The 25252-nt window shown below is 35.2% G+C and overlaps 1 protein-coding gene across 1 annotated transcript; it reads right to left on the reverse strand.

Moving 5' to 3' along the window:
* Window positions 1-434: 434 nt before the first annotated feature.
* Window positions 435-17369, reverse strand: LOC6051741 (putative odorant-binding protein A10). Its single transcript, XM_038265344.1, has 3 exons — window positions 16507-17369; window positions 10585-10882; window positions 435-852 (listed from the first exon to the last, which is right to left on the reverse strand). The coding sequence occupies exons 2-3, from the start codon at window positions 10868-10870 to the stop codon at window positions 713-715; spliced, it is 426 nt and encodes a 141-aa protein (XP_038121272.1). The 5' UTR covers window positions 10871-10882; window positions 16507-17369; the 3' UTR covers window positions 435-712.
* Window positions 17370-25252: the final 7883 nt, after the last annotated feature.

Raw genomic sequence — 25252 nt, forward strand, 5'->3', positions numbered from 1 at the left:
CCCCCGTCAAAATTCATTTTCCACAGTGCCTCCCCCACCCCAAGTGCAGTGCACCCAGAGGGGTAGGTAAGTTTTACCGAAGATTCGGTGTGTGTGGTTTTTACCTTTTACGATAGATTTGGGGGCCAACATTTGAGAGCATCTTGTGTACATCACAGATTCCCGGCCACCCCGAATAGTGGTCCAACGGAAGGACACCTTTGTGCCGCATGGGGGAACGGGATTTTCCGAAGGAAATTAATTTAAGTAAAGTGTTGGCGCTTTGGAATGTCTTTTACAAGGGTTTGAACTGTTTTCAAGAGTGATTGATGAAGTGGTTAAAAGCTTTGATAGTTGGTTTATTGGGAGTGACAAAACATGAAATATTTTGCTTACCTTTCCTTTAAATTAAACAAAAACAAGAAATTGTCATCAAGAAAAGAAAGAAAGCTCAATTTTTCACGCTCAAACTCAGTAATTTATTATCACGTTTCGTATTACAAATCTACAATACCTTTCTCGTTCCTAATCCTAATTTGCGTCATCTGAGAAAGTGAGAGCATAAAAAAATATATATTATAAAACCGTCCCGGCATCCGGTCCTTCCCAATTTGCACTTGTTCCGGTCTTTTTCCCCCATTTCCGCTCCTTTTGTCCCTTTTCTTCCCTCTTTTTTTCCTCTTTTCTCAAATGGCAACTCATTTTGACAGGGCCTTCTTTGTTTGGCCTTGGCTCAGCCGGCGTACGTCTGGACCAGTTTGTTCCACTCCTGGGGGAAGTTCCGCTGCAAGTGGGCCAGCGTCTTCTTGATCTGGTTCATCTCGGTGGCCGTACACTGGGGACAGGCGCCACGCAGCACGAACGGGGCCAAACCTGGTGGGTGGGGTGGAAAAAAAAGGGACGTTATAAATAAAGGAAATTAGATTTGTTTCCGTGAAATGATGGATTTTTAAGGGCAAACAGAGCGGAGCAGTGCTGCCAGCAGTTGTTCATGAGATTTTGACGGGAAAAGATGCGTTTTAAAAATTTCAAACTAAACATAATTCAATTGTTGACTTGACAGGATTTGTCCTAAGGAGGATCAACAACAAAAAAAAAAGATGTCTCTCCTCAAATTAATCTACAAAGCATGGCTTGCTGGTACACCTACGAAAATCCGTCACACAAAATCCCACTCCAATGGCTGAACCCACGGACAGAGGAATTGCGGAATATGAGTAGATCAAAGCAACCTGTGCCATCGAAATCCCGCCCACCATGACCGCAGGCAACAAATTTGTCTCGTTTCGCCCCGAGGGCGCTGGAAAGGGCCCTGATGATGTGGCCCGGCGTTATCGATATCACTGATGTATGAATGCAAAGCCGACCGGGGCTTGGGATGCCTCCTCGTTGGGAATTTTTATTTGGTGATGTATTATTCTAATGAGTTTAAAGATCAAAAATTAAATATAAACTCGCTATTAAAATCTTGAAAATTCAAATTGTAAAAAAAATCATTCATTTTTGGGTGTTTTTGGCTTTCTCATAGTACAATTCAATAACGTGAGTTGTTTTGTTTTTTTTTTTTTTCTAAAAAGGACAACACAAATGTCACAAATGACATGCAATCATCATTATTCATGGGAAAAACAAGATCATCAGTGTCAGTGAAAATTTTAGATATGTATTTAAAGACTAAATAATTTGGAGAATATGAAACGCAAAGAAGGCTACTATTTTGAGTTTCCTGTTATTCCAAGGAAACACTTCTTCTTATAAGAAGAATAAGCTGAAAAAAATAATTTCAATTTGTGAAACATTATCCAATTTCCAATTATATTAAAAATGGAAAAAAATAAACTTGGGTTTCCATTGCACCGGATTTGATTTGAACAGTTGCCTCGGTTAAGCACGGCCCAGTGCTCTTGATTTTTTCAGCACTCTTCGTATTTATCCAACTCGGTGAACCTCGTTGGATAAATGTACGACTCGTGCTGAAAAAATCTTCTTTATGCAACTTGTTGCATAAACTACTACTACACAAAAATTAAAAAAAATGCGAATATCCTTTAACTCATTTCGGAGATATGATTTTTTAAACATAAAAACTGGGTTTTTCGACGCGCCGCGCGCAAAAACGGCAAAATGACGAAAGCGGGTAAAAATCAACTGTTTTACTAAATCTGCGATAACTTGAAAATTTCAGCGATGACCTATACATGTCTGGGTACCAAAAGTTGCGTCTTTCAACTACAAAAATCGACGAAAAATGCAATTTTATGGACCACCCTATTTCAGATAGGACCACCCTAATCGCCAAACAAAAAAAAATACGGGTCTAATTATTTGGGCCAAAGAACCCCCACTCTAAATTTGAGCCAAATCGGAGCACTTTTGATTTCGAAACTTCCACATTTTTTTTGAAAATTTTTACTACGTATTTTTGAAAAAAAAAAAAATCTAAAAATTTAATTTTCCTGAAATATGGGCGGCAAATAGTCGGAATTTTTCATACGACAAAACTTAACAAAATTTAAAACACACAATTTTTTGAAAATACTAAAAAAATCACCAAACTTCATATTTTCGAAAAAATACACAAAATTTCAGTTTTTACAATTGAAGTATCAAATAATCGGGATTTTTTCTTACATTTCGAAAATAATCAAATAATAGTAGTTTATGCAACAAGTTGCAAAAAGTAGATTTTTTCAGCACGAGTCGTACATTTATCCAACGAGGGTTACCGAGTTGGATAAATACGATGAGTGCTGAAAAAATCAAGTTTTGCAACGAGTTGCTTAAACATTTTTTGCAGTTCCGAAAAATACCCATTGAGTGAAATTTTAAGTCAAATTTTCATGTATTTTGTCAATAAATCGTTTAAATAAAAAAAAATGTTGAAAAGTGTTACTTTTCGAAACAAGTGCTGAAAAGTTCAACTTTTCAGCACCCATTTCAGTGCTGAAAAGTAGAACTTTTCAGCATTTATTTTGAAAAGTGGTGCTATTCGATTCTGTTATTTTTGGTACAGAAAAGTAGGCTATTTCGTCGTTCAAGAATGACAGGAAAAGTAAGTAGTTTCACGACGGAATTGCAAAAATATTTTTAATAAACTCTAAACCGCGTATTTTTTATACAAGCTCAAAATTTCAGTTTTTTGGTACCCACCAAATGCTCGGGATTTTTTCATATACTTCGATAGTTATAAAACTTTTATTTTTGAAATTACTATAAAACTTTTGAAATTAATTTTCATTAAATAAGGCCGATGCAAATATTTAAAAAAGTTTTTGTCCCTCGGCCCTGGCCTAGGTCAAGGGGGAGGGGGAGGGGGGTCAAAAAAATAAAAAAAAAATAAAAATTTAAATAACAAGCCATAGTCTTCACATTTAAATGAAAAAAGTGTTTTAAAATGCATTTTACACTAGTTCAGTTGTTTTGCAATCATTAGTTTTCAAAAAATCTAAGATCTGACAAAAATAAAAATTGTATCGAAAAAAAAGATTATGCATCGAAAATTTTCAAAAAAAATTTAAGATTTTTAATAAACCGAAACATGCTAAAAATGATTTTAAACGCAGAAGAATGTATTTAAATTTGATTTCAGCTGATTGCACTTGAATTTTCATTGAAATTTTGAAGTTTATTGCAAAAATATTTTTTTTGCCCCCTGATTTTTCGGGCCCATTTTGAAGGGGGTGACAAAACTTTTAAAAATATTTGTACCAGCCTAATGTATTTTCGAAAAATACTAACAAATTTCAGTTTGTTACATTGAGTAATTTTTGAATATTTTCTGTAATTTGTATTTTTATTTTCGAAATGTATGAAAAAAAACCCGATGATTTGATACCAATGCTGTAAAAAACTAAATTTTAAAGTATTTTTTAGTTTTGTAAAAAAGTTTGGTGTTTTAAAAAAATGTCATATCTTTTGAAATGAATGAAAAAATCCCAAGCATTTGTTACCAATATTGAAAAAAACTTAAATTTTGAGTACTTTTTTCTTAAATATGTAGTTTTGTAAACATTTTTAGTATTTAAAAAAATGTCCTGTACTACTTGTCCCAGTTTGCAGTAGTGACTTAAAAATAATTAGTTAAATATGTTTTATATAAAACATGAAATTCTAAACTTATCAAAAACCTTACATTGGCTGTTATCATTTTGTTTTTAATTTTCCGTTTTTTGTTTTTTATAGACAGTTTCAATGTTTTTTTAGCTTTTTAAGTCATGTCAAACGAAAATAATAATATAAATATATAATCAAGAAACTTAGTTAAATTGAATTTCATTGAATAAAATTACTGTTTTTGTTTAGATTGAACTGTACATTATCAACAATTACAATTGAGGTCATAAATGATTTTAAGCTTGATAAATATGACAAAAACATAGATTTGTAGACTGCTTAAAAAATTTCCCCGACATTCCCGGGATTTAAACCATATTTTTTTCGTTTCCTGGAAAATTCAAAACCTGGGAAAATTGGATGCCATACTTGAAACAGTTTCTTCGTAGGATTTAAATCCGAAATTTACCATTTTATTTATTGGCAGCAAATTCACTTAAATGTAATTCTGTCGATAGTAGCGTGTAAATGGAGCTCACATCTATCAGACTGTTAAATTTGCCATGTTTTTGAACTCATGGTTTTCGACAAACATCTCAGTAACATTTTGTTAAATTTTAAATGTTTCATAAAATTTATTTACGTTAAATTTTCAAAATTTCAAAAATAAAATAGGTATTTTTTCAGTTTTTTTATTCTTTTAAAAAAAACTGAGATTTAAAATGGGTCTAATTTATAATTTCTTTCTCAAAAATGTTTTTTTTTTGTGTTTATTGATTCGCATGAAATTTTGTCCCTGCATTCCCCATGTCAAAAGAAGCTATTTTGCGTTGTTAGCTGATCTTATGGACATGTTAAATTTGTACTTTGAGAGAGTAGGATTTGGTAAGACCTCATTAGAAAAAAATAATTTGAATTTTACCACTAAAATTTGAGTTCCAAAGAATCATATTTTCAAATTATCGAAATAGTTTATTGTGTTTAGGGTTATAAAATGGTATTGGAGAATTTTGGAAAAAAGATATTTGAGCTAAAGTTAAAATGTTTTCAAACAATGTTTCAAAAATCTTGTTATGATTTAAAACCAAATTAACAATTGAAAATAATTGTTCACTTTTGTTTTGATAAAGTCCGGCATTTTCATGATTAAAGCATGTCAAGGTAAAATTTTTCGATTTTTTTCAATAATCTTAGGAATTCCTGCATTTTTTTTCTATTTCGACTTTGTTTGTCGAACTGATGTTTGCTGAGAAACAGCCTTTTTGCCTTCCTCACTGAGGTAAGGCTATAATCCTGCTCTAAAAATGAACTTTGTATAAAAACGTCGTAGACCCACCTTCATGTATACATATCGACTCAGAATCAAAAACTGAACAAATGTCTGTGTGTATGTGTGTATGTGTGTGTGTATGTGTGTGTGTATGTGTGTGTGTATGTATGTATGTGACCAACAAACTAGCTCATGTTTCTCAGCACTGGCTGAACCGATTTGACCCGAACTTGTTGCATTCGACTTGGTTTAGGGTCCCATAGATCGAGTTTTATACAGATTGAAGTTTCGATAAGTAGTTCAAAAGTTATGTATAAAAATGTGTTTTCACATATATCCGGATCTCACTTAAATGTATGTAAACTATGTCCGATCCACCATCCAACCCATCGTTGGATAGGTTATCAAAAGACCTTTCCAACGAGTCCAAAACATTGAAGATCTGGCAACCCTGTCTCGAGATATGGCCATTTAAGTGATATTTATGTACTTTTTTGTAGCCGGATCTCACCTCAATGTATGTAAACTATGTCCGGATCCACCATCCGACCCATCGTTGGATAGGTTATCAAAAGGCCTTTCCAACGAGTCCAAAACATTGAAGATCTGGCAACCCTGTCTTGAGATATGGCCTTTTAAGTGATATTTATGTACTTTTTTGTAGCCGGATCTAACTTAAATGTATGTAAACTATGTCCGGATCCACCATCCGACCCATCGTTGGATAGGTTATCAAAAGGCCTTTCCAATGAGTCCAAAACATTGAAGATCTGGCAACCCTGTCTTGAGATATGGCCCCTTAAGTGATATTTATGTACTTTTTTGTAGCCGGATCTCACTTAAATGTATGTAAACTATGTCCGGATCCACCATCCGACCCATCGTTGGATAGGTTATCAAAAGGCCTTTCCAACGAGTCCAAAACATTGAAGATCTGGCAACCCTGTCTCGAGATATGGCCATTTAAGTGATATTTATGTACTTTTTTGTAGCCGGATCTCACTTAAATGTATGTAAACTATGTCCGGATCCACCATCCGACCCATCGTTGGATAGGTTATCAAAAGACCTTTCCAACGAGTCCAAAACATTGAAGATCTGGCAACCCTGTCTTGAGATATGGCCTTTTAAGTGATATTTATGTACTTTTTGTAGCCGGATCTCACTTAAATGTATGTAAACTATGTCCGAATCCACCATCCGACCCATCGTTGGATAGGTTATCAAAAGGCCTTTCCAACGAGTCCAAAACATTGAAGATCTGGCAACCCTGTCTCGAGATATGGCCATTTAAGTGATATTTATGTACTTTTTTGTAGCCGGATCTCACTTAAATGTATGTAAACTATGTCCGGATCCACCATCCGACCCATCGTTGGATAGGTTATCAAAAGGCCTTTCCAATGAGTCCAAAACATTGAAGATCTGGCAACCCTGTCTTGAGATATGGCCCTTAAGTGATATTTATGTACTTTTTGTAGCCGGATCTCACTTAAATGTATGTAAACTATGTCCGGATCCACCATCCGACCCATCGTTGGATAGGTTATCAAAAGGCCTTTCCAACGAGTCCAAAACATTGAAGATCTGGCAACCCTGTCTCGAGATATGGCCATTTAAGTGATATTTATGTACTTTTTTGTAGCCGGATCTCACTTAAATGTATGTAAACTATGTCCGGATCCACCATCCGACCCATCGTTGGATAGGTTATCAAAAGACCTTTCCAACGAGTCCAAAACATTGAAGATCTGGCAACCCTGTCTTGAGATATGGCCTTTTAAGTGATATTTATGTACTTTTTTGTAGCCGGATCTCACTTAAATGTATGTAAACTATGTCCGGATCCACCATCCGACCCATCGTTGGATAGGTTATCAAAAGGCCTTTCCAACGAGTCCAAAACATTGAAGATCTGGCAACCCTGTCTCGAGATATGGCCATTTAAGTGATATTTATGTACTTTTTTGTAGCCGGATCTCACTTAAATGTATGTAAACTATGTCCGGATCCACCATCCGACCCATCGTTGGATAGGTTATCAAAAGGCCTTTCCAACGAGTCCAAAACATTGGAGATCTGGCAACCCTGTCTCGAGATATGGCCATTTAAGTGATATTTATGTACTTTTTTGTAGCCGGATCTCACTTAAATGTATGTAAACTATGTCCGGATCCACCATCCGACCCATCGTTGGATAGGTTATCAAAAGGCCTTTCCAATGAGTCCAAAACATTGAAGATCTGGCAACCCTGTCTCGAGATATGGCCATTTAAGTGATATTTATGTACTTTTTTGTAGCCGGATCTCACTTAAATGTATGTAAACTATGTCCGGATCCACCATCCGACCCATCGTTAGATAGGTTATCAAAAGACCTTTCCAACGAGTCCAAAACATTGAATATCTGGCAACCCTGTCTTGAGATATGGCCTTTTAAGTGATATTTATGTACTTTTTTGTAGCCGGATCTCACTTAAATGTATGTAAACTATGTCCGGATCCACCATCCGACCCATCGTTGGATAGGTTATCAAAAGACCTTTCCAACGAGTCCAAAACATTGAAGATCTGGCAAACCTGTCTTGAGATATGGCCTTTTAAGTGATATTTATGTACTTTTTGTAGCCGGATCTCACTTAAATGTATGTAAACTATGTCCGGATCCACCATCCGACCCATCGTTGGATAGGTTATCAAAAGGCCTTTCCAACGAGTCCAAAACATTGAAGATCTGGCAACCCTGTCTCGAGATATGGCCATTTAAGTGATATTTATGTACTTTTTTGTAGCCGGATCTCACTTAAATGTATGTAAACTATGTCCGGATCCACCATCCGACAAATCGTTGGATAGGTTATCAAAAGACCTTTCCAACGAGTCCAAAACATTGAAGATCTGGCAACCCTGTCTTGAGATATGGCCTTTAAGTGATATTTATGTACCTTTTGGAAGCCGGATCTCACTTAAATGTATGTAAACTATGTCCGGATCCACCATCCGACCCATCGTTGGATAGGTTATCAAAAGGCCTTTCCAACGAGTCCAAAACATTGAAGATCTGGCAACCCTGTCTCGAGATATGGCCATTTAAGTGATATTTATGAACTTTTTGGAAGCCGGATCTCACTTAAATGCATGTAAACTATGTCCGGATCCACCATCCGACCCATCGTTGGATAGGTTATCAAAAGACCTTTCCAACGAGTCCAAAACATTGAAGATCTGGCAACCCTGTCTCGAGATATGGCCATTTAAGTGATATTTATGTACTTTTTGGAAGCCGGATCTCACTTAAATGCATGTAAACTATGTCCGGATCCACCATCCGACCCATCGTTGGTTAGGTTATCAAAAGACCTTTCCAACGAGTCCAAAACATTGAAGATCTGGCAACCCTGTCTCGAGATATGGCCATTTAAGTGATATTTATGTACTTTTTGGAAGCCGGATCTCACTTAAATGTATGTAAACTATGTCCGGATCCATCATCCGACCCATCGTTGGTTAGGTAGTTGAAAGACCTTTCCAACGAGTCCAAAACATTGAAGATCTGGCAACCCTGTCTCGAGATATGGTCACTTAAGTGATATTTATGTACTTTTTTATTCCGGATCTAAAAAATAGATGAAATTTGTGTACAACCCCATCAAATCAGCCATTGTTGGTAATGAGTGAGGAAGGCTCCAACCACATAGGTGGATTAAGTTAGTTTTTAGTTTAAATTTTGTGATGAATGAATTTTTTTCAGTGTCGTCTAATTAGCCCTTTTTTCGAAAACTATTGGTTAGACTTTCAATATTTAAAATAGCCAACATTTGAAAATGTCACTTTCAAAAAGTGATTCTAGATTAAAAAATATTAAACAAAAAATCTTATTTCGAGCAGAAAACATAAAGAATTTTTTTTTTTCAAGGATTTATAACTTCTCTATCAAATTTTGCACCATCCTAAACTATAACGCAAAACATACCTTTTATAGAACCCGAAATCTTATCATAAGTTAAAAACACGTATTTTGGGGACTCAAAATACAGTGATAAAAGTCAAATGAAAAATTGTCAGTTTTTTTTAAAATAAAATAATAAGTCATAATCAACCATGCCAGATTATTTTAAAGTAGATCTGTATTTTCTTAAAAATAAATCTGGATTTCATCTATATCATGTCCAATTTGGAGCCGCAGAAGAAATTTTTCCGATTTTCAACAGCAGATCTTAGCATTTTAACCATTTTAAAGCATACTTCAATGAATAAATTGTTTAAAATTCAATATAATTATTTTTCAAAAATCATTTTGTACATAATTTTGTGATTTTTGGGATCGAAAAATCTGTAAAATTCAGATTTATCTGTATATCTGGCACGTCTGGTCATAACCTAAATCTCTGCCAAAGACACCAAATTCCTGTCCAAATACAGATTTTCAGATATTCACATGCCCATCGTAAAAAAAATGTAGGGAGTATGGGAAAACTAAAGATGCAAAATGGCTTCTTTTGACAAATTCATAAATAAAAAAATGAAAATCTCGGAAAAAATGCAAAATTCAAAAGAAAAACTTAAATGCTAAATTACTTTTTTGAGCGATTGATTGCAGTTCAGATCGATGCCGGTGTTTTTTTTCTACTGTCCAATCAAACAATTTTAAATATCCAGAATTTAATTCAAATCAGTTTAAAAATTCGACTGAGACTTGCTGATTACAAAATTTAAAAATTGAACATATAGGCTTATACTTGGGGTGAATACTTGTCTATATCTGAGTTCCGAGTATATGAAAAAGGCCAAATCTCGAAAAAACCAAAACTTCCATGCTGGACAGGAAATTTCAAATGGTTTCTAAATAATTTTCCCATTATCAACAAACAAAAAATTGTTTGGAAATTCTGGCCGGAAAATGTTTAATAAACTTCCAGCAACCCTAAGTTTCACAGAAACCAACATTGCAGAAATCTAGCTGCTAGGCATCTGTGGACGAGCAAAGGGATTCCGAGAGCAAATTTATTGCCGGTATTAATCCAAAATCCATTGAAAGGGGTTCCAGTTTGGGGGAGCGGGTTGTTGTTCTCCGGACCAGGTATTACATCAACATCAGATGATGGGCCTGCTGGCCAGAGTTGAGTTGAAATTGACCGGTCCATTTCGCCGGATGATGGATTGCGAAATGTCACGTAGAGAGTGGGGAGATTTGTGGGGTCGAACAAGTTCGGGTTAATTTCAAAATTGCCTTTTTGTACCTTCCACAGAATTTTTGATTTCAAGACTAGCTAAATACTCACTCTTTAGTCGCTTTCCGACGGGATCGCACGGCACCTCGCCGAGGGCACACTTGAGCTGTCGCATCAGGTACCGCTTGTCACTGAGGGCCTTGTCCAGCGCTTCGTCCGACACCTGTGACTTGGTCGGGGGCGTCTGGGGCTGGGCCTGGGCGCTGGTTACGCAGCAACAGAGCAGCACCGTGCTGACCGCGAAGACCGCCAGCAGAAGCCACGACGCCAGCTGATCGCAGTAGACCGGGGTGCGGTGGCGGCGTCGTTGCTGTTGTTGTTGTTGGTGGCTAGACATCTTGGTGGTGACCTGGATTGGATTTGAGAGAGAAGAGAGGCATGATGTGAGAAAAATTGCACGTTTGCTTGGATTGAGTTATGACATAAAAATCACAATAAATTTATTTTTTTAGTTGAAACTGTGAATCTTGGTTTTTAATTATCGGGACCTATGATCATTTAAATTTTGACGTTAAACAATTCAAGTGTTTGAAAAAATCGAAAAAAAACAACAAAACTTTACCTCCTAGAAACCCTCCGTGCTACAATCACAGTTCTATATCTGTGAATCTATGCCAGGCAAAACACTCCTAGTCAGCGCTCCATAACCAGCCCAAAGCAGTGGCAACCGGTGCCGGTCCGGGGCCAGGGTACGTGCCAAGCAACAATTTAATTGCCACTTGGAACGTGCCAAAGCCATTCCCAACCCCTTCCAAACATCACCCGCGATGACGACGACGCCATTCGATACCCTGCTCACAATACTCTCTGTACAGCAGACCGATTCAGGGTGAAGTGATTGCCATTAATAGAAAACACATTACGATCGATCACGCGGCGCAGATAGGACACAATATCCCACAATTATCCCGATTTTAACATGGTTCTGTTTTAATTCATGCATGATCTAATCGGGAGGTGTTGTTGTGAGGTAGGTAAGTAAGATTGAATCAAGATTTTTTCAGTATTTCAAGTCGAATAACTTTTCAGACCACACTTGTTGAGTCTAACTTGCTTCCCGGTATTAATTTAATTTTCATACATTGATTTGTTTAAAAAAATATTGAAAATTATTGACAGTGTTCTTAAAATTTTTCATAGTTAGATATTGTATGAAAAGAAAAAATATCTTTGATGGCATTGGAAAGATTTCTTCCTGGTTCCCGATGCCATGGACTTTGTTCACGTTTATACTATTTTTTTTTGTTGCAAGTAGGAGCATGTTATTGTAACTCTGAACGCAAAAAAAACGATACAGTTTTCGTTGGCAAATCACCGAATATTGGTTGAAAGAAGAATTTTAATGAGTTTGCAATCAAATTTTGGTATAATTTATCATAATTCGACAATCTTGGTTATTTCAGGTGAAATTTTTTTTTTTTCAAACAGCCTTGTTTCGTGCCTTTAATATCGTAAAATTTGATCCTGCCCTTAAAATGCATCTACAAATATTTGTTAAACTTTAAAATTCATGCCAACTCTTGTTTGTCATTCTCATGCAAAATTAGCTGAACCTTCCGAAAAAAATACTTTCAAAAGCACAAGATTGAGTTTTAGGGGTTGAAAATTCGAAAAACTGGTCAAAATGGTCAAAATCATAACTTTTAAAAAAACTTTTTTGGAAAATTCTGATAACTCGTGAAGAATACATGCAAACCTCTTAAGTCTACATATCAAAATTTTAGTTTTTGTCTGCTCTACATTTTTGTACAACATTGTTACACTCTAAAATGTAACCCTGCAAAGTTAGAAAAACATGTAATTTTAAAATGAAAAAAAATTGTTCTAAATGAAAAAAAAAACCCTTCTGGGTTATTTCAGATTCAAATAGAACATTAAATTTCCCATAAAATGACATGTCTCACGATTTTGGACAGTTATGTAACGGGAAATGGCAGCGATTTCAAAACTATTTTTGATGAAAATACGTTTTTTCTCGAAATTCTGAGCATGCCATCAAATCGGGCGTCTAATTTTACACAAAAGTTTCTTTGACACGAAATTTCTATCTCTTCGCGGTTGCGAGCTACAAATCACTGAAAAACGTGTCTTAGTAAAAAACCAGAATAATGAAAGGAGCCATACTGCCCCACCGTCACGAGATATCGAAAAATGGACCTCGGATTCGTGATCAGCGACCAAAATTACCTCTTAGAGCAAAGTTTCACAAAAATCGAAGAGGGGTCGGGGCAACTGCTGTGTGAGTTGGCGGAGAATTACCCCCATACATCTTGGACTAGATTGTGAAATTTTAGATTAATATATTTTAGTTTGTTTTTGCCAGTTCATTTGCGTTTTTTTTTTGAATAAATCTTGAATTTGGATTTGGAGCGGTCGTGGCTGAATGGTTACGATGTTTTCTTTATAAGCGAATGGTCCTGGGCTCGATACCCATCTGCTCCCAACGAGAAAGTTATGGACTCATTAACATTTGAATTAAAAATGAAAAACTTTTGATGCTCACGATGGGGTTCGATCACCTGTCTTTAGAATTGGCAAAAACGCTTTCCACTTAACCGTGGAGCATTGGCAGCTTGAGGAGGACGGAGACTGATATAGTTGAATCCAAGAATCGGACTAAGAATCAAATTGAATGCAGGTTGAATATCAAAACTCAAACAAGATTGCAAGCGCAGTTGAAATTGAATCCAAAAATTCCTTGCTAAAAATAGCCTGGGCGACTGTAGAATTCATCCAATAAGAGATGAGAAGAATTGAAAGCTTTCCCATTAGAAATGAGAACACACAAAGAATTCGAACAACAATGCCAAAACGGTCGTTATCTCTCGCCTAGGGTGGCTCCTCAGACCATTCACCTTCCCAAAAATTGTCCAACTCCAAGCGAAACTTACTTTAGGATACTGTGGAGATTTTCCCTTAATACTCTGAAAAAAAGTGGATCATCAACACTTCCCGTCTTCCAAATCCCTTTCCTTGTCCCTGGTGCGCGGTGGAGATGGGAGCGGCCGGCAATGGACGGCTGCCATGGTGGTGAGAATCTGGTTCAGGTGGAATCGGTTCTATTCCCAATTATCGATTCCTAGGCAACTTGGGCTTAGACAATCATCACATCACATGGCGAAAATCCAGTCTGCATTCCGCTAATATCACTGTCGATTAGCGAAGCGAATTTTTTAAAAGGGGTTACGAGTATGATACAATTTTTATCGTAGTTTTAAGGTTTTCAAAATAGTATTTTTTTCGAAAAGCTGAAACAAATATTATTGGATGCTTTTATCTCCAATCCATTAAAAAATACTTTGAAAAACCAGTGAAAATAATTGTAAGTCTTAAAAATTAAATTATTTACGTAAAAAATATGAACATTCTTTTATGAAATATTTTGAGTAAATGCATAAATTATGTCGTTTTTCTTTTTTATTCAAATGAATGTGGTCAGAAATAAGAAATTGTTGATTAATCTACCAGTTATATCATTTTAATTGAATTGAATGATACCTTCATGATTTTAAGAATTTTTTTTTGCTATTTTTGGTCTTAATCGATTTATGATTCGTTCTACTTCGAAATTTTTAATATCAAGAATTACATTTCAATGCTTTGTGTGTTTCTAACACCTCCCTTTCCTCATCCCTCTTGTTCTCAATCAGGGGCTTAAGGGCTCAAATATTTTATTAAAAATGTATTTTCATTTTTTAAATAACAGCTTAAAAAACAAAATAAATATTGTTTAATCATTGCGAAATTCTAAGGTCAGTATTGACGGGTAAGACGGACTAAAGCAAATACTGTTGTTACGTATTTTTCAGACTGAATAATAAACAGGTTTATTTATTTTTCACGCTTAAAAATACAATTTTCTTGGGGACTATACTTTCAATACACAACTTATCAAGCAATTTTCAAGAAACGTTTAAAATTAAGAAATAAGCTTGAAAATCTTATTGTAAAATTACAGAAAGCACTTTTTTTGAGTATACTCAACTCTTTATTGTTGTAGAATATGCTCATTTTTATATTGGTTTTTGAAACATATTCCATATTTGTACATCTCAATATTTTGATAAAATGTTCCGTATTCAAGTTTTAGCTATTTTTGGATATAAATTATACACCTGAAAATAAGATTTTTTAAGAGCTGAGAATATTTCCTACAATATTTTCTCTGGAACTTTGAAAGGGAAACAGTTTTTGAGATACAGTATCACAAAGAATTCGATTAGAAGAAACTACATTTCTCCAAGTGTTACATAATTAGCCAGCTTCAGCTGACGATAAACTTTTGGTCCGATTTTTAGTGTAAAATTATTTACTCATTTTATATTTAAGACAAAATTCGTTTTATTTCAAATTAAAAACATGTATAATTAACATAAAAAGAAATATATGCTGAATTTTGTTTTGATTCAAAATATGTGAAATTTGAAGATTTTTTAAAAGGAAATTCCCAAATTTCATTGATTGTAAGCTGTCCGTGAAATCGTGATAATTAACTTACCCTAATAATCAAGTTAAACATTTCAAAATGCAAAAAAATGTTTTTTCAAAATTTAAATTTTGGAGACATTTCAGGACAACGGTGAATAAGGCGACTTAGATGAAAAATGTCAGGAGAATGAATTCTCGTGATCGCAAAAAAAATATTAATGTTTGCAACATTTGAAAGAAAAAGTGTTTAGAGTGTATTTCTCAACAGTCGAATTGTTTAATTTTCATTTGATTAATTTACAAAATATTTCAGTATTGAAAAAAAAGTTTGAACAGATAAAAAAACTCGCATACCGTAAACTGGGGTCAATCGGGACACATGGGGCGAATTGGGACAGCAGTTTTAACCATGTTGGAGTACAATATTTTGATTTTTCTGGTTGGTTTCGGTTAGAACAGACTCAGACCAACAAAATGTGTACATCCATTTCCAAATTTAAAAGCTTTAAGTGCTCTAAAAACTGCTGTCCCTATTCAGACTGAAGTCCCGATTCACCCCATATTACGGTACTGTACATCTGAAATTCAAAAAAAATAAGTATGATTAAATGAGCTCAAACATGCCTTATATGATTATAAACGAAACAAAATGCATTTTTTTTAAATTATTGGACTTCATTAAAATTTTGATGTTTGCCGAAATAGTAGTTTATGCAATAAGTTGCAAAGAGGATTTTTCAGCACGAGTCGTACATTTATCCAACGAGGTTCACCGAGTTGGATAAATACGAAGAGTGCTGAAAAAAACAAGTTTTGCAACGAGTTCCATACAACATTTTTTGCAATTCCAAAAAACATACACTGAGTGAAATTGTATGTCAAATTTTCATGTATTTTGTCAATAAATCGTTTAAATCAAAAAATGTTGAAAAGTGTTACTTTTCAAAAAAGTGCTGAAAAGTTCAACTTTTTTTTGCAATTCTGTCTAAAACAACATACTTTTCCTTTTATTTTCGAGTGACGAAACGGCCTACTTTTCTCTAAAAGTAACAGAATGAAAAATCAATAGATTTAAATACCAGTGCTGTAATGTTCTACTTCAACTTGAACTTGAACTCAGCACTGGTGTCGAAAAGCAACATTTTTCAATATTTTTTTGAGTTGATCGGTGAATATACTATACATGCTTCGAAGCAACTCGTTGCAAAACTTGATTTTTTCAGCACTCGTCGTATTTAACCCACTCGGTAAACCTCGTTGGATAAATGTACGACTCGTGCTGAAAAAAAAAATCTTTTTGCAACTTGTTGCATAAACTACTATTTTGGCCCGATTTTTCAAGCTGATTTTGAAGAATATTTTCAATTGCCTAGCTCGGGTACAACCGATTTACTGTCATGGAATTATTGTACAGAATTACTGATTCAGAGTTTCTGTTTCAAAAAATTCCACCAAATGCATTTTCTTCACCACAATTCCTTAACTTGACACTGCTGTAACTTTAAAATCCCATCAAATTGCACTAAACAGAATGTAATTACTCACTTTTAAAAGTATTCCTTCCCGTGGTCCTGTGAAAAGCTTTCCCAGCTTGCAAGCACCGTTCGACTTTCCGCCGCCAAAACTTGAGCGGCAAATTTTCGCCGGCTGACCGCACACTGCAATTTTCCTCGGAAAATGTCGGTCCCCTTCAACGGCTCCGCAAACCCTATTACTTAATAGCGCCGGCTTTTCGCTTCACTCACTCAATTTAACGAACTTTTGCTCCGCATCAATTTTTGCTTCACAAGAATTTTCCCTTCACTTTTGCTCACTTTTTCCTGGGCGATGAAAATCTTTGTAATGAAATTTGCGGAAAACTTTGGCGCTCTTTCGTCCGCGAGAACCTGGTTCAAACTGAGCGTCACAAGTCCTGAAGACCTGTCTTGAAGCTGGGGGTAGAAGCGGTGCAGCGACGACGACAAAAAATTAAGGTACACCAAATTTGAAGCTACCAAAAACGCGAAAATCCCCGAAGTACTGCCCGACCGAAACTGATTGCTGAAACTGATCGGCAACTGGCTTAAAGTGCCTCGAACATGCCTGCCTGCCGATGTTGAAAGAGTCGTGCGTGTGTACACACACGCCTGCACTTAAGCCGCATCATAATTGCGGCCTGGCACTTTAAGCAACAAGTATTAGTGCTACTTGCTTGGGTCGCAGAAAACGAAAGAAGAAAAAAAAGTGGGGAGGGGAACTTTACTTGTTCACTTTTTTGTTACTCACTTGGTACTACCTGCACTTTACTCTTTGCTCTTTAAGTGTGCTTTCGGGCTAACTTACTTACTTGCAGTTTACTCTTCTTTTTTGTCTCCTTTCGCTAGTCTTGTTTTACAATCTCTCTCTCTCTTTACACACCTCTTAAAATGATTGTCTGATTTTTATTGCACACACCTTGGCACTTGTTTCTCGTTACCTCTGCGCGGTGCACAGTGCAAAATATCGATGTAATTTGACGTTTAAAAATCTGTAAAAGTTGTTGTGAAATCTTACGCTTGAATCTTTTGTTTAATTTTCATACTCTCGTCAATTTTACCTTCTTTCTCATGTGTCGTAGTCACACGCCATTGACTGGAATTGAATCGCACAACACACACACACACACACACACACACACAAACATCACGTCACACCATGCATGGAGCTCAGTGTCTACCTGAGGAGACCTGGTTTTATTGCCCTGCTGACTGACTGGCCAACTGCCAGCAGCATCCAAGTAGACGGGGCGATGAAATGTAATCAATTCTCCGGGCACGACGTAAGCCATCACCGGTGGCGCACAACACTTGGACATGAAGGTGTCTACTAGGATTGATGTTCGGGATGGGTTCTTGTCTTTCTGTGAGGAAACGAATAGCAATCAATTTTGAAGGAACGATAGAATTGCATTACTTGTCAAACAGAACAGAGCGGTCATATTCGATAATCGAATCAAAAATGCTTTGTATTTTTTATAATTGACCTAATTTCAGAAAAATTCGAATAGAATTTCCATTTTGGCCGCAATCTTGGATTTAAACATTCTAAATAACGGTGTTGAGGGGTCATAGGCAGGGTTGCCAGGTTGCCAGATAAATCTGGGAATGCCAGAATTTTCAAGCATAAACCTGAATAAAGATTCGCCCTTTTCTGTGCCAGATATTGCCAGATTTTGCCAGATTTTTCACTTTATGCCAATTTTGAAAGACTTCTTGATTAAAATGAACGAATTTAAGTGAAGATCAAATAAATTAAAAAGTGTTTTTTTTTAAAGAAGAGTTAAATTTAAAATTATTGAAACATAAAATCAATTAAACCATCTGAATTCTATTTTTTTAATGAATTCAGATCCACCCTCCATCCAAGATTGTTAGATTATCGTCTGCCAGATTTTTCCAGATTTTTAATCGATTATTGGCCAGTAACCTGGGGCATAGGGCAGAGGACCCAGTAATCACCCACTGTATTTGACGTGAATTCAATGAGAATTTATGATTTTTGGTACAAATCGTTGAGAAACAACTCATTGATTTTAAGTTTTCACAAGATTTTTTTTATTATAAACAAGTTCAATTTTGTTAACATTTTGCGTTTTGATGCAGTGCTCTGAAGTGCCTATTTTCGCCCTCCTTAGAAAATCACAAAATTTCATGTTTCAGAAAATTTATTCAATCCACTCAAAATGTGATTTTCAATCACTCCTGAAAGTTTCATGAAGATATTCCATGATTAAACTAAGAGACGATTTACGCTCAAAATTTTGCCATGCGCAAAGCGAACTGTCAAACTTTGTGAGTGTTTTTCTCTAAACGCCGAGTTGATTTACGGGTGCCACGATATCTCGAGATGGGATGGATCAAATTGGCTGAAATTTGAGGTGAAGACTTACAAGACATATTCCGTGTGCACGACGAAGCTCGATTTTGAAATGTTGCTTTTTAAAAAAATACAAAAATCAGAAACTGACGATTTTTTTTATGAAAAACACAGAAATATTTCGATCTTTTTTTCAAATAAATTTTTTGAAAATCGGGCCTTATCATGCACACAGGACCGGTTTAACGAGGCTTCACCAAAAATTTGAGCCGATTTGGTCAAACAAAGCAGTGTAAAGATATCGTGGCACCCGTTTTTTGAAACTGCTATCATCAAATAGCTATATCTCCGCAATTATACAAACAAATATCTTCAAATTTATTAGTCTATTAGTTGAAAATATATATTTTAATGCCCTTAAAACAGATTTAAAAAAAGTTTAAGTGTGTGCTCAAACCAACCTCTGAAATTTTTGCCGATTTACATATATGTAATTCAATTTTCGCCCACGACAAAAATCAATTATGGTCTTTTATTGATACATGATGTGCACATAATTAGTCGAAAATAAAATTGAAGTTTAAAAACACTCTAAGACTGACAGATATTCTCATTATTGAAAGAATATCTCTCTAGCGAAAAAACATTGCCTGAAGAGAGGCCTTCTGAGTTTACTTGGATCTCGGTTTTCCCTGGCTTTCACTTGATTGCTGCGTGTTGCAGAGACAAATTCAAATGTGAATGATTGGGTTTAGTCGTCAGCTTGCTGCGATTTAACCAGTTCTCCCCTTTGATGCCAGCAGCCATGGGTATTAGTAGAATTGTTCGTATTGTTTTCGAACTATTCTAACTAAAACCAAAACGTGTTGATTATAAGCCAAAGTATAACTTAATCCGTTGTTGAAAACATTTGCAATGAAATCGTGAAGAGATAGAAAGTTGGTGTTATTATTCATTACTTTGATTTTAAGCTAGTAATATAGTTATTCATTAATTATTTAGAGTAGTTTAGAGAGTTTGAAGTAGTAAAAGTAATGAATGGTTATTTAAAGTAATCATTGAGTGATTCCGGTACTTAAACATGTTAACAACTGAACTTGTTAAACGAATCATAAGATTATTGTTAATAATCTATTCCAGGCCTGTCTAACCTTTTTGGTTAAATTTTTACATTTTTGATCGTCAAATTCTCAGATGACCAGTGATTACATAACTTTGTCAATAGTATGGAAACAATGTTTTTGCAGGTCGTTTTTGCCTTCCTCAGCTTACTGAGGAAAGGCTATAAAATCACTCCAAAAACAAAATTCTTAATTTGACCTCCTAGACCCACCTTCATGTATACATATCGACTCAGAAACAAATGTCTTTGTGTGTGATGGGATGTTAATCAAAATAATTTGCACTGGGTTATCTCGACACTGGCTGAACCGATTTGGACCATTTTGGTCTCATTCGACTCGTCTTGGGGTCCCATAAGTCACTATTGAATATAAAAAGTTTAGTTAAGTACTTCAAAAGTTATGCTTAAAAAACAATTTTAGCAAAAGTCCAGAAGATTGTAAAAAGGGTGGTTTTTGTAAGATAACTCATCATGCTATACATTTTTAGAAAGATATTTGAAAGAACTTTTCAATGAGTTCAAAAGATTGCAGATCTTACAATCCTATCAAAAGTTATAAGAACTTAAGTGTTATTTATGAACATTTTGGAGGCCAGATCTCATTTATTTCGATGAAAACGTTGGCCGGATTTATCATGCGACTTGTCGTTGGGTAGGTAATCAAAAGACTTTTCCAACGAGTTCAATAGATTGCAGATCTGACAACCCTATCAAAAGTTATAAGCACATAAGCGCCCTGAATTATGAAGATCTGACTTCCCAATCTGATGGCATGAATAATGAATCAAGTTGATAGAACACTGAAAGGTCCGCCCTTTTGTATCTATTTTGGATAGCATTGCCCTCTAAATGTGAGGAAGGCACCAACCACCTAAGGGTGGACTAAGTAACGTTATATTTAAGTTTTTAGTGAAAATCGTAAAATGTAGATATAAATGACTTGAATAAATATTTTTATCCATATGTTGGCAAAGTTTTGTTCACTGGTCATCTAGGAACCGATTCCATCAAATAAACTTTTTTTTATCTGCATTGTTGTCGTTTTTCTCATTTTTATTTTCACAAATTTTTAGATTAATTTTTTTAATTTCGCTGAAACTTTGTCTATTCGTTTTAAAAAATTTGAAAATAAAACTAAATTTGGAATTGAAAATTACCTTAAATTTTGGTTTATTCTAATTTCGCTAATTTTCAATTTGACCGATTCTTAGCAAAGCTACAAAAATGTCACTTTTTTCAATTTTCAATGTGATTGTTTATATGATACATTTCATTTTTATTATGATTCAATAATTTAAATGTACTATAAATGCGTTTTCTTACCTCAAAAGCCAATAATATTGTCCAAATGTGGTCTGCAAGTCATTAAATGGGAGAGGAGTTTTTTTTCATAAATCTACTCCTTTCGTTGTCCCGTCACGCAAAAAATGGCTGGCAAAAACTCAAATTTCGACCAATTCGTTCAGTTGGAGGAGTAAAAGATTGTTTTTTCCTTCCTCACCTTACTGAGGAAAGGCTATAACATCACTCAAAAAATGAACTTTTCAATTAGACCTCCTAGACCCACCTTCATGTATACCTATCGACTCAGAATCAAATTCTGAGCAAATGTCTGTTTGTGTGGTGGGATGTTGATAAAAAATTGTCACTCGATTATCTCGATACTGGCTGACCCGATTTTGTTTGTTGATCTATTTTAAAATTTTTAGTTTTCGTTTTAACGAAGTTTTCTTCTTAAGCCAAATAAACATAAACTGGTTCAATTAAAAGTTTCAAGAAAAATTGTTTTATTTTAAATCCATCTCTTTATTTTCAGTGATTTTTTGTATATATCTATTATTACATTTTAAATAGAGTAACCGGATGATCAATTTTCGAATAACTTCATTGTAATGCATCGGTTAGAGCCATTTAAAGATATACACACATTTATATAATTTTAACCAATATTATCTATTCAAGTGAAAAGTAATTAAGTAATTAACTTATTTGATCATTTTGACCCAATAATTTGAGTTATTACTAGGATGTAACAAAAATGGCTTTTTGACGGGCATTCAGGGGTTTGTTCCGGTGGGCATACTGGGCCCAAATCCGAAATATGAGCTTGATTAGACGTAACAGGAGGCTTTGCATATGAATTTTAAATGGGATTTAACCCATACAAAAAGGTTTTTTTTTTTCTTAAAATGACAATTTTTGGTAAATAACTCTTTGAAAAATGGAGCAACCTGGAGTTCGGTACAGATCTTCAAAGTTTGGCATTTTTTTCTGAAAATCGGTCCCAGAATGATTATTTTGACGTTTGTTGTGGCTCGTTCATAGCTAAAAAACGAGATCAATTTTTGAATTTTTCATCATATATTCTAACAAGAAAAAACCTACATTTACAAACTCTGAAAGATGCCACCATTCTGATGTCAAGCTATTGTCTCACCCTGTGTTGTTTGCAACAGAAAACGTGGATGTGAGTTGTACTCCACATTCTCACCCCTTTTCGCAGCCTAACCTAGTCAACCAGACTGTTGTCAAAAGAAGAATTCAAAACAACCATCGTCGTCGTCGCCGCCGCCGCCGCAGGCTTGGAAGTAATTTAACTTTTGCCAAGTTTGTATGACATATGTACGCAAACACACTATCTATTGTCAGCCGCCATTATGCAGTGCTGCCAGCAGGCTGCCGCCATTAGTTTGTGCGCCCAAGACATGTCGTCTGATGAATAAATACCCACCTCGGCGCGTGTAAGTGTGCGACTGTTTGGAAAACAAACAGCGACTCTAAATGTAAACAAAAACAAAAACAATGCAAATTCTGTGTGACAGCCAGCGGTTACAACAATGGTGGCCGGGGGTGGGGATGATCCTTTGTAAACACAAAACCACCATCCTTCAGCTGCACGTGGCCAACTTGGATCTGAAGCGGAGCTGAGGGTGATGGGGGTACTCTTGTGCCAACGCCTGCTGCGCCTCCAGGGTTTTGCGCTGTAAACAAGACGCAACAAGAAGAGGAAGATGCAACTCTTTGGTGATACCATATTATGCTCATTGTGCATAATCTGGGCAGGTCGTCATGGTTCGTTATTTGGTAAGTAGGAGGAGATATTCTTAACTAATGAGTACCTATAGGGGAGATTAGCAGATTAATTCAATGAGTATCAAAAGTGACAGAATTAAAATGTAGAATTTAACTGCAATCAAGTAGGCGCATTGAAGTTCGCTAATTGAAGCAACTGAAATTTTTAAAAACCACAAAATCACGTGCTCGGAAAACACACTGAACAATAAAGGTTAAAAATCTGCAACCAAAACAAGTTACACAGTGACATGTATGCATTACAACTGCAACGAAGGTAGTTAGTTGTTGGGTAAAACTCTGTTGTTTCCACTTCCACCGTAGTTTGAAAGGGTCGTGCACTTTGTTGGCGAGCCACCCTTCCCACATGAGAATGAGAGTTTTGTACGTGTTTAGTTGCGTTGTGAACGAATGTGTGTCCTCCAACCACGGCTTTGTTTTCACAATGAATGGTATTGTTCTTTTCCGCTAACCATTCTATCCTTGCTGTTATGTGTTCTAGACTGTCATGCAAGTATACATATTCATTTTGTAAGATACGAGTACTGATGAATATTTGGGCCGAAAGAGAATTTCTTTTCATTTATTGAGCGTATTATCAGGGAATCCATTTTCACAAAACAACAGGTTTAAGAAAATTCTTATTTTTATTTATTGCAAGGTTAGTGTTTTATGATCGCAATATTTCTACAAATTTCAAAAGTGGCCGAATGGTTGTAAAAATTGTCTCTAAACAAAGGATTTCTGGAAAATTATTAATAATTATTATGTATTTTTTTGCGAAACGTAAAGATTTTTATTAAGACGCTTTCAAAGTGATAATATTGTTTTAATAAATAAATAAAAAAACAACGAATTTTCGAAAAAAAACTGCAATTTAAGTTTCTGCAACAAATAAAACAAAACTTAATTTGTTTCAGTTAACAATGTGGGTGTTTAATGATTACAAATTTATGAAACATTAATAATTTTTATAAAATCCTTAGTTTTGATCAAATTTTGAGGGTTTTAGCAAAAACTAATTACTTTAATATTCCCAATGTCACACTGAACCAATTGAGCTTTTCGTTTTTTTATATTTAATTTTAAACTTAGAAATTATTGGCCTGATTTTCCATGTTGAAAATTGAAACTTTTGTGGAATTTTGTTATCTATTGAAATTGTTTACAAATGGAAAACTTTCCTAAATTTATGTTTCATATCAAATTTCATATTTTTTTCAACATTGAAAATCGGATCATTAGTTTTCGAGGTACGGTCAGTTGAAAAAGGTGAAATAGGTGACACTTAGAAAAAAAAAAAAACAAAAAAAAACATTTGAATCGATTCGAATTCTTTGTGAGGCTCTGTTACTTAGTAATTAGCTGGGTGCTGAATAGTGGTTCGCAAAACGGCCTCAATTTTGAACTGTCAAAGTGGAACCAATTTACTGTTCGCCAAAAGTAGAGAGTATTGTTATCGATCAATAAAAATTGATTTTTTGCAAGAATGAAAAATGTGTGGCTTTTGAGGACCTGGAGTTGAAATCAAGAAATCTTAAGAAAGTTGAAAAAAAGATCGTAATTTTTATGATTATGAATGGAAGTTGTTTATGGAGTCGATGCGGCTGTCTTTATTGTTTGATTCCGTTTGAAAACCTGGTTTAGTGAAAATCTTCTCTGTTTGTTGGATCAACTTTGCTAGAATTAGCGATGTTTTTTCGCTGGACCAGGAAGAGCTGCAGGATTCCAATATCAGCCAGGGAGTTTATCTGCGACATCGCAAAATGACACTCTGGCCGTAGTTCTTCGTCACCCGTAAAAAAGAAAAATCTCTCCTAACCGATCGAAACGCGACAATTTTCTAGCAAAAATGTCAAAAACTGGACAAAATGAAACACATACTGTACTGATTATAATACAGCTCATTTACCAGTAAGAAAAAAGTCTTGCTTGTGCTTGAACAGCCTCCTACTTTGTAGATGTAAACAAAGTGGGATCATTCGAAAATCACGTTACGCATTCTCTCTATTCATCACCCAGGTAATTAGCCTCAGTTTTTCTAAAAATAGATAAATTAAATTGCAAAGTAATTTTTGATTGAATGTTCAATTATGGTTTTAAAATTTATTAACAAAAAAATCATGTCTGCAAAACTAGATTTTGCACCATAACAAGAGGTTAACAAGAAAAATTTATAATTTGGGAAATTTTTCAGAGATACCCTTTGGCTCGATTCTTTAGGTGAAATAAATTAACAGTGCCAATTTTGGGCCAAATTGG

Source organism: Culex quinquefasciatus, chromosome 3 (genome assembly GCF_015732765.1).
Source record: "Culex quinquefasciatus strain JHB chromosome 3, VPISU_Cqui_1.0_pri_paternal, whole genome shotgun sequence".
Taxonomy (NCBI): domain Eukaryota; kingdom Metazoa; phylum Arthropoda; class Insecta; order Diptera; family Culicidae; genus Culex; species Culex quinquefasciatus.

What these genes read in the sequence shown, in the direction of transcription:
- LOC6051741 (XM_038265344.1), bottom strand. Translation starts at nt 10,870, where the DNA reads ATGTCTAGCCACCAACAACAACAACAGCAACGACGCCGCCACCGCACC. An exon ending in CGTCGGAAAGCGACTAAAGA is followed by an intron (nt 853 to 10,584) that starts GTGAGTATTTAG and finishes CCCACCCACCAG; the next exon opens with GTTTGGCCCCGTTCGTGCTG.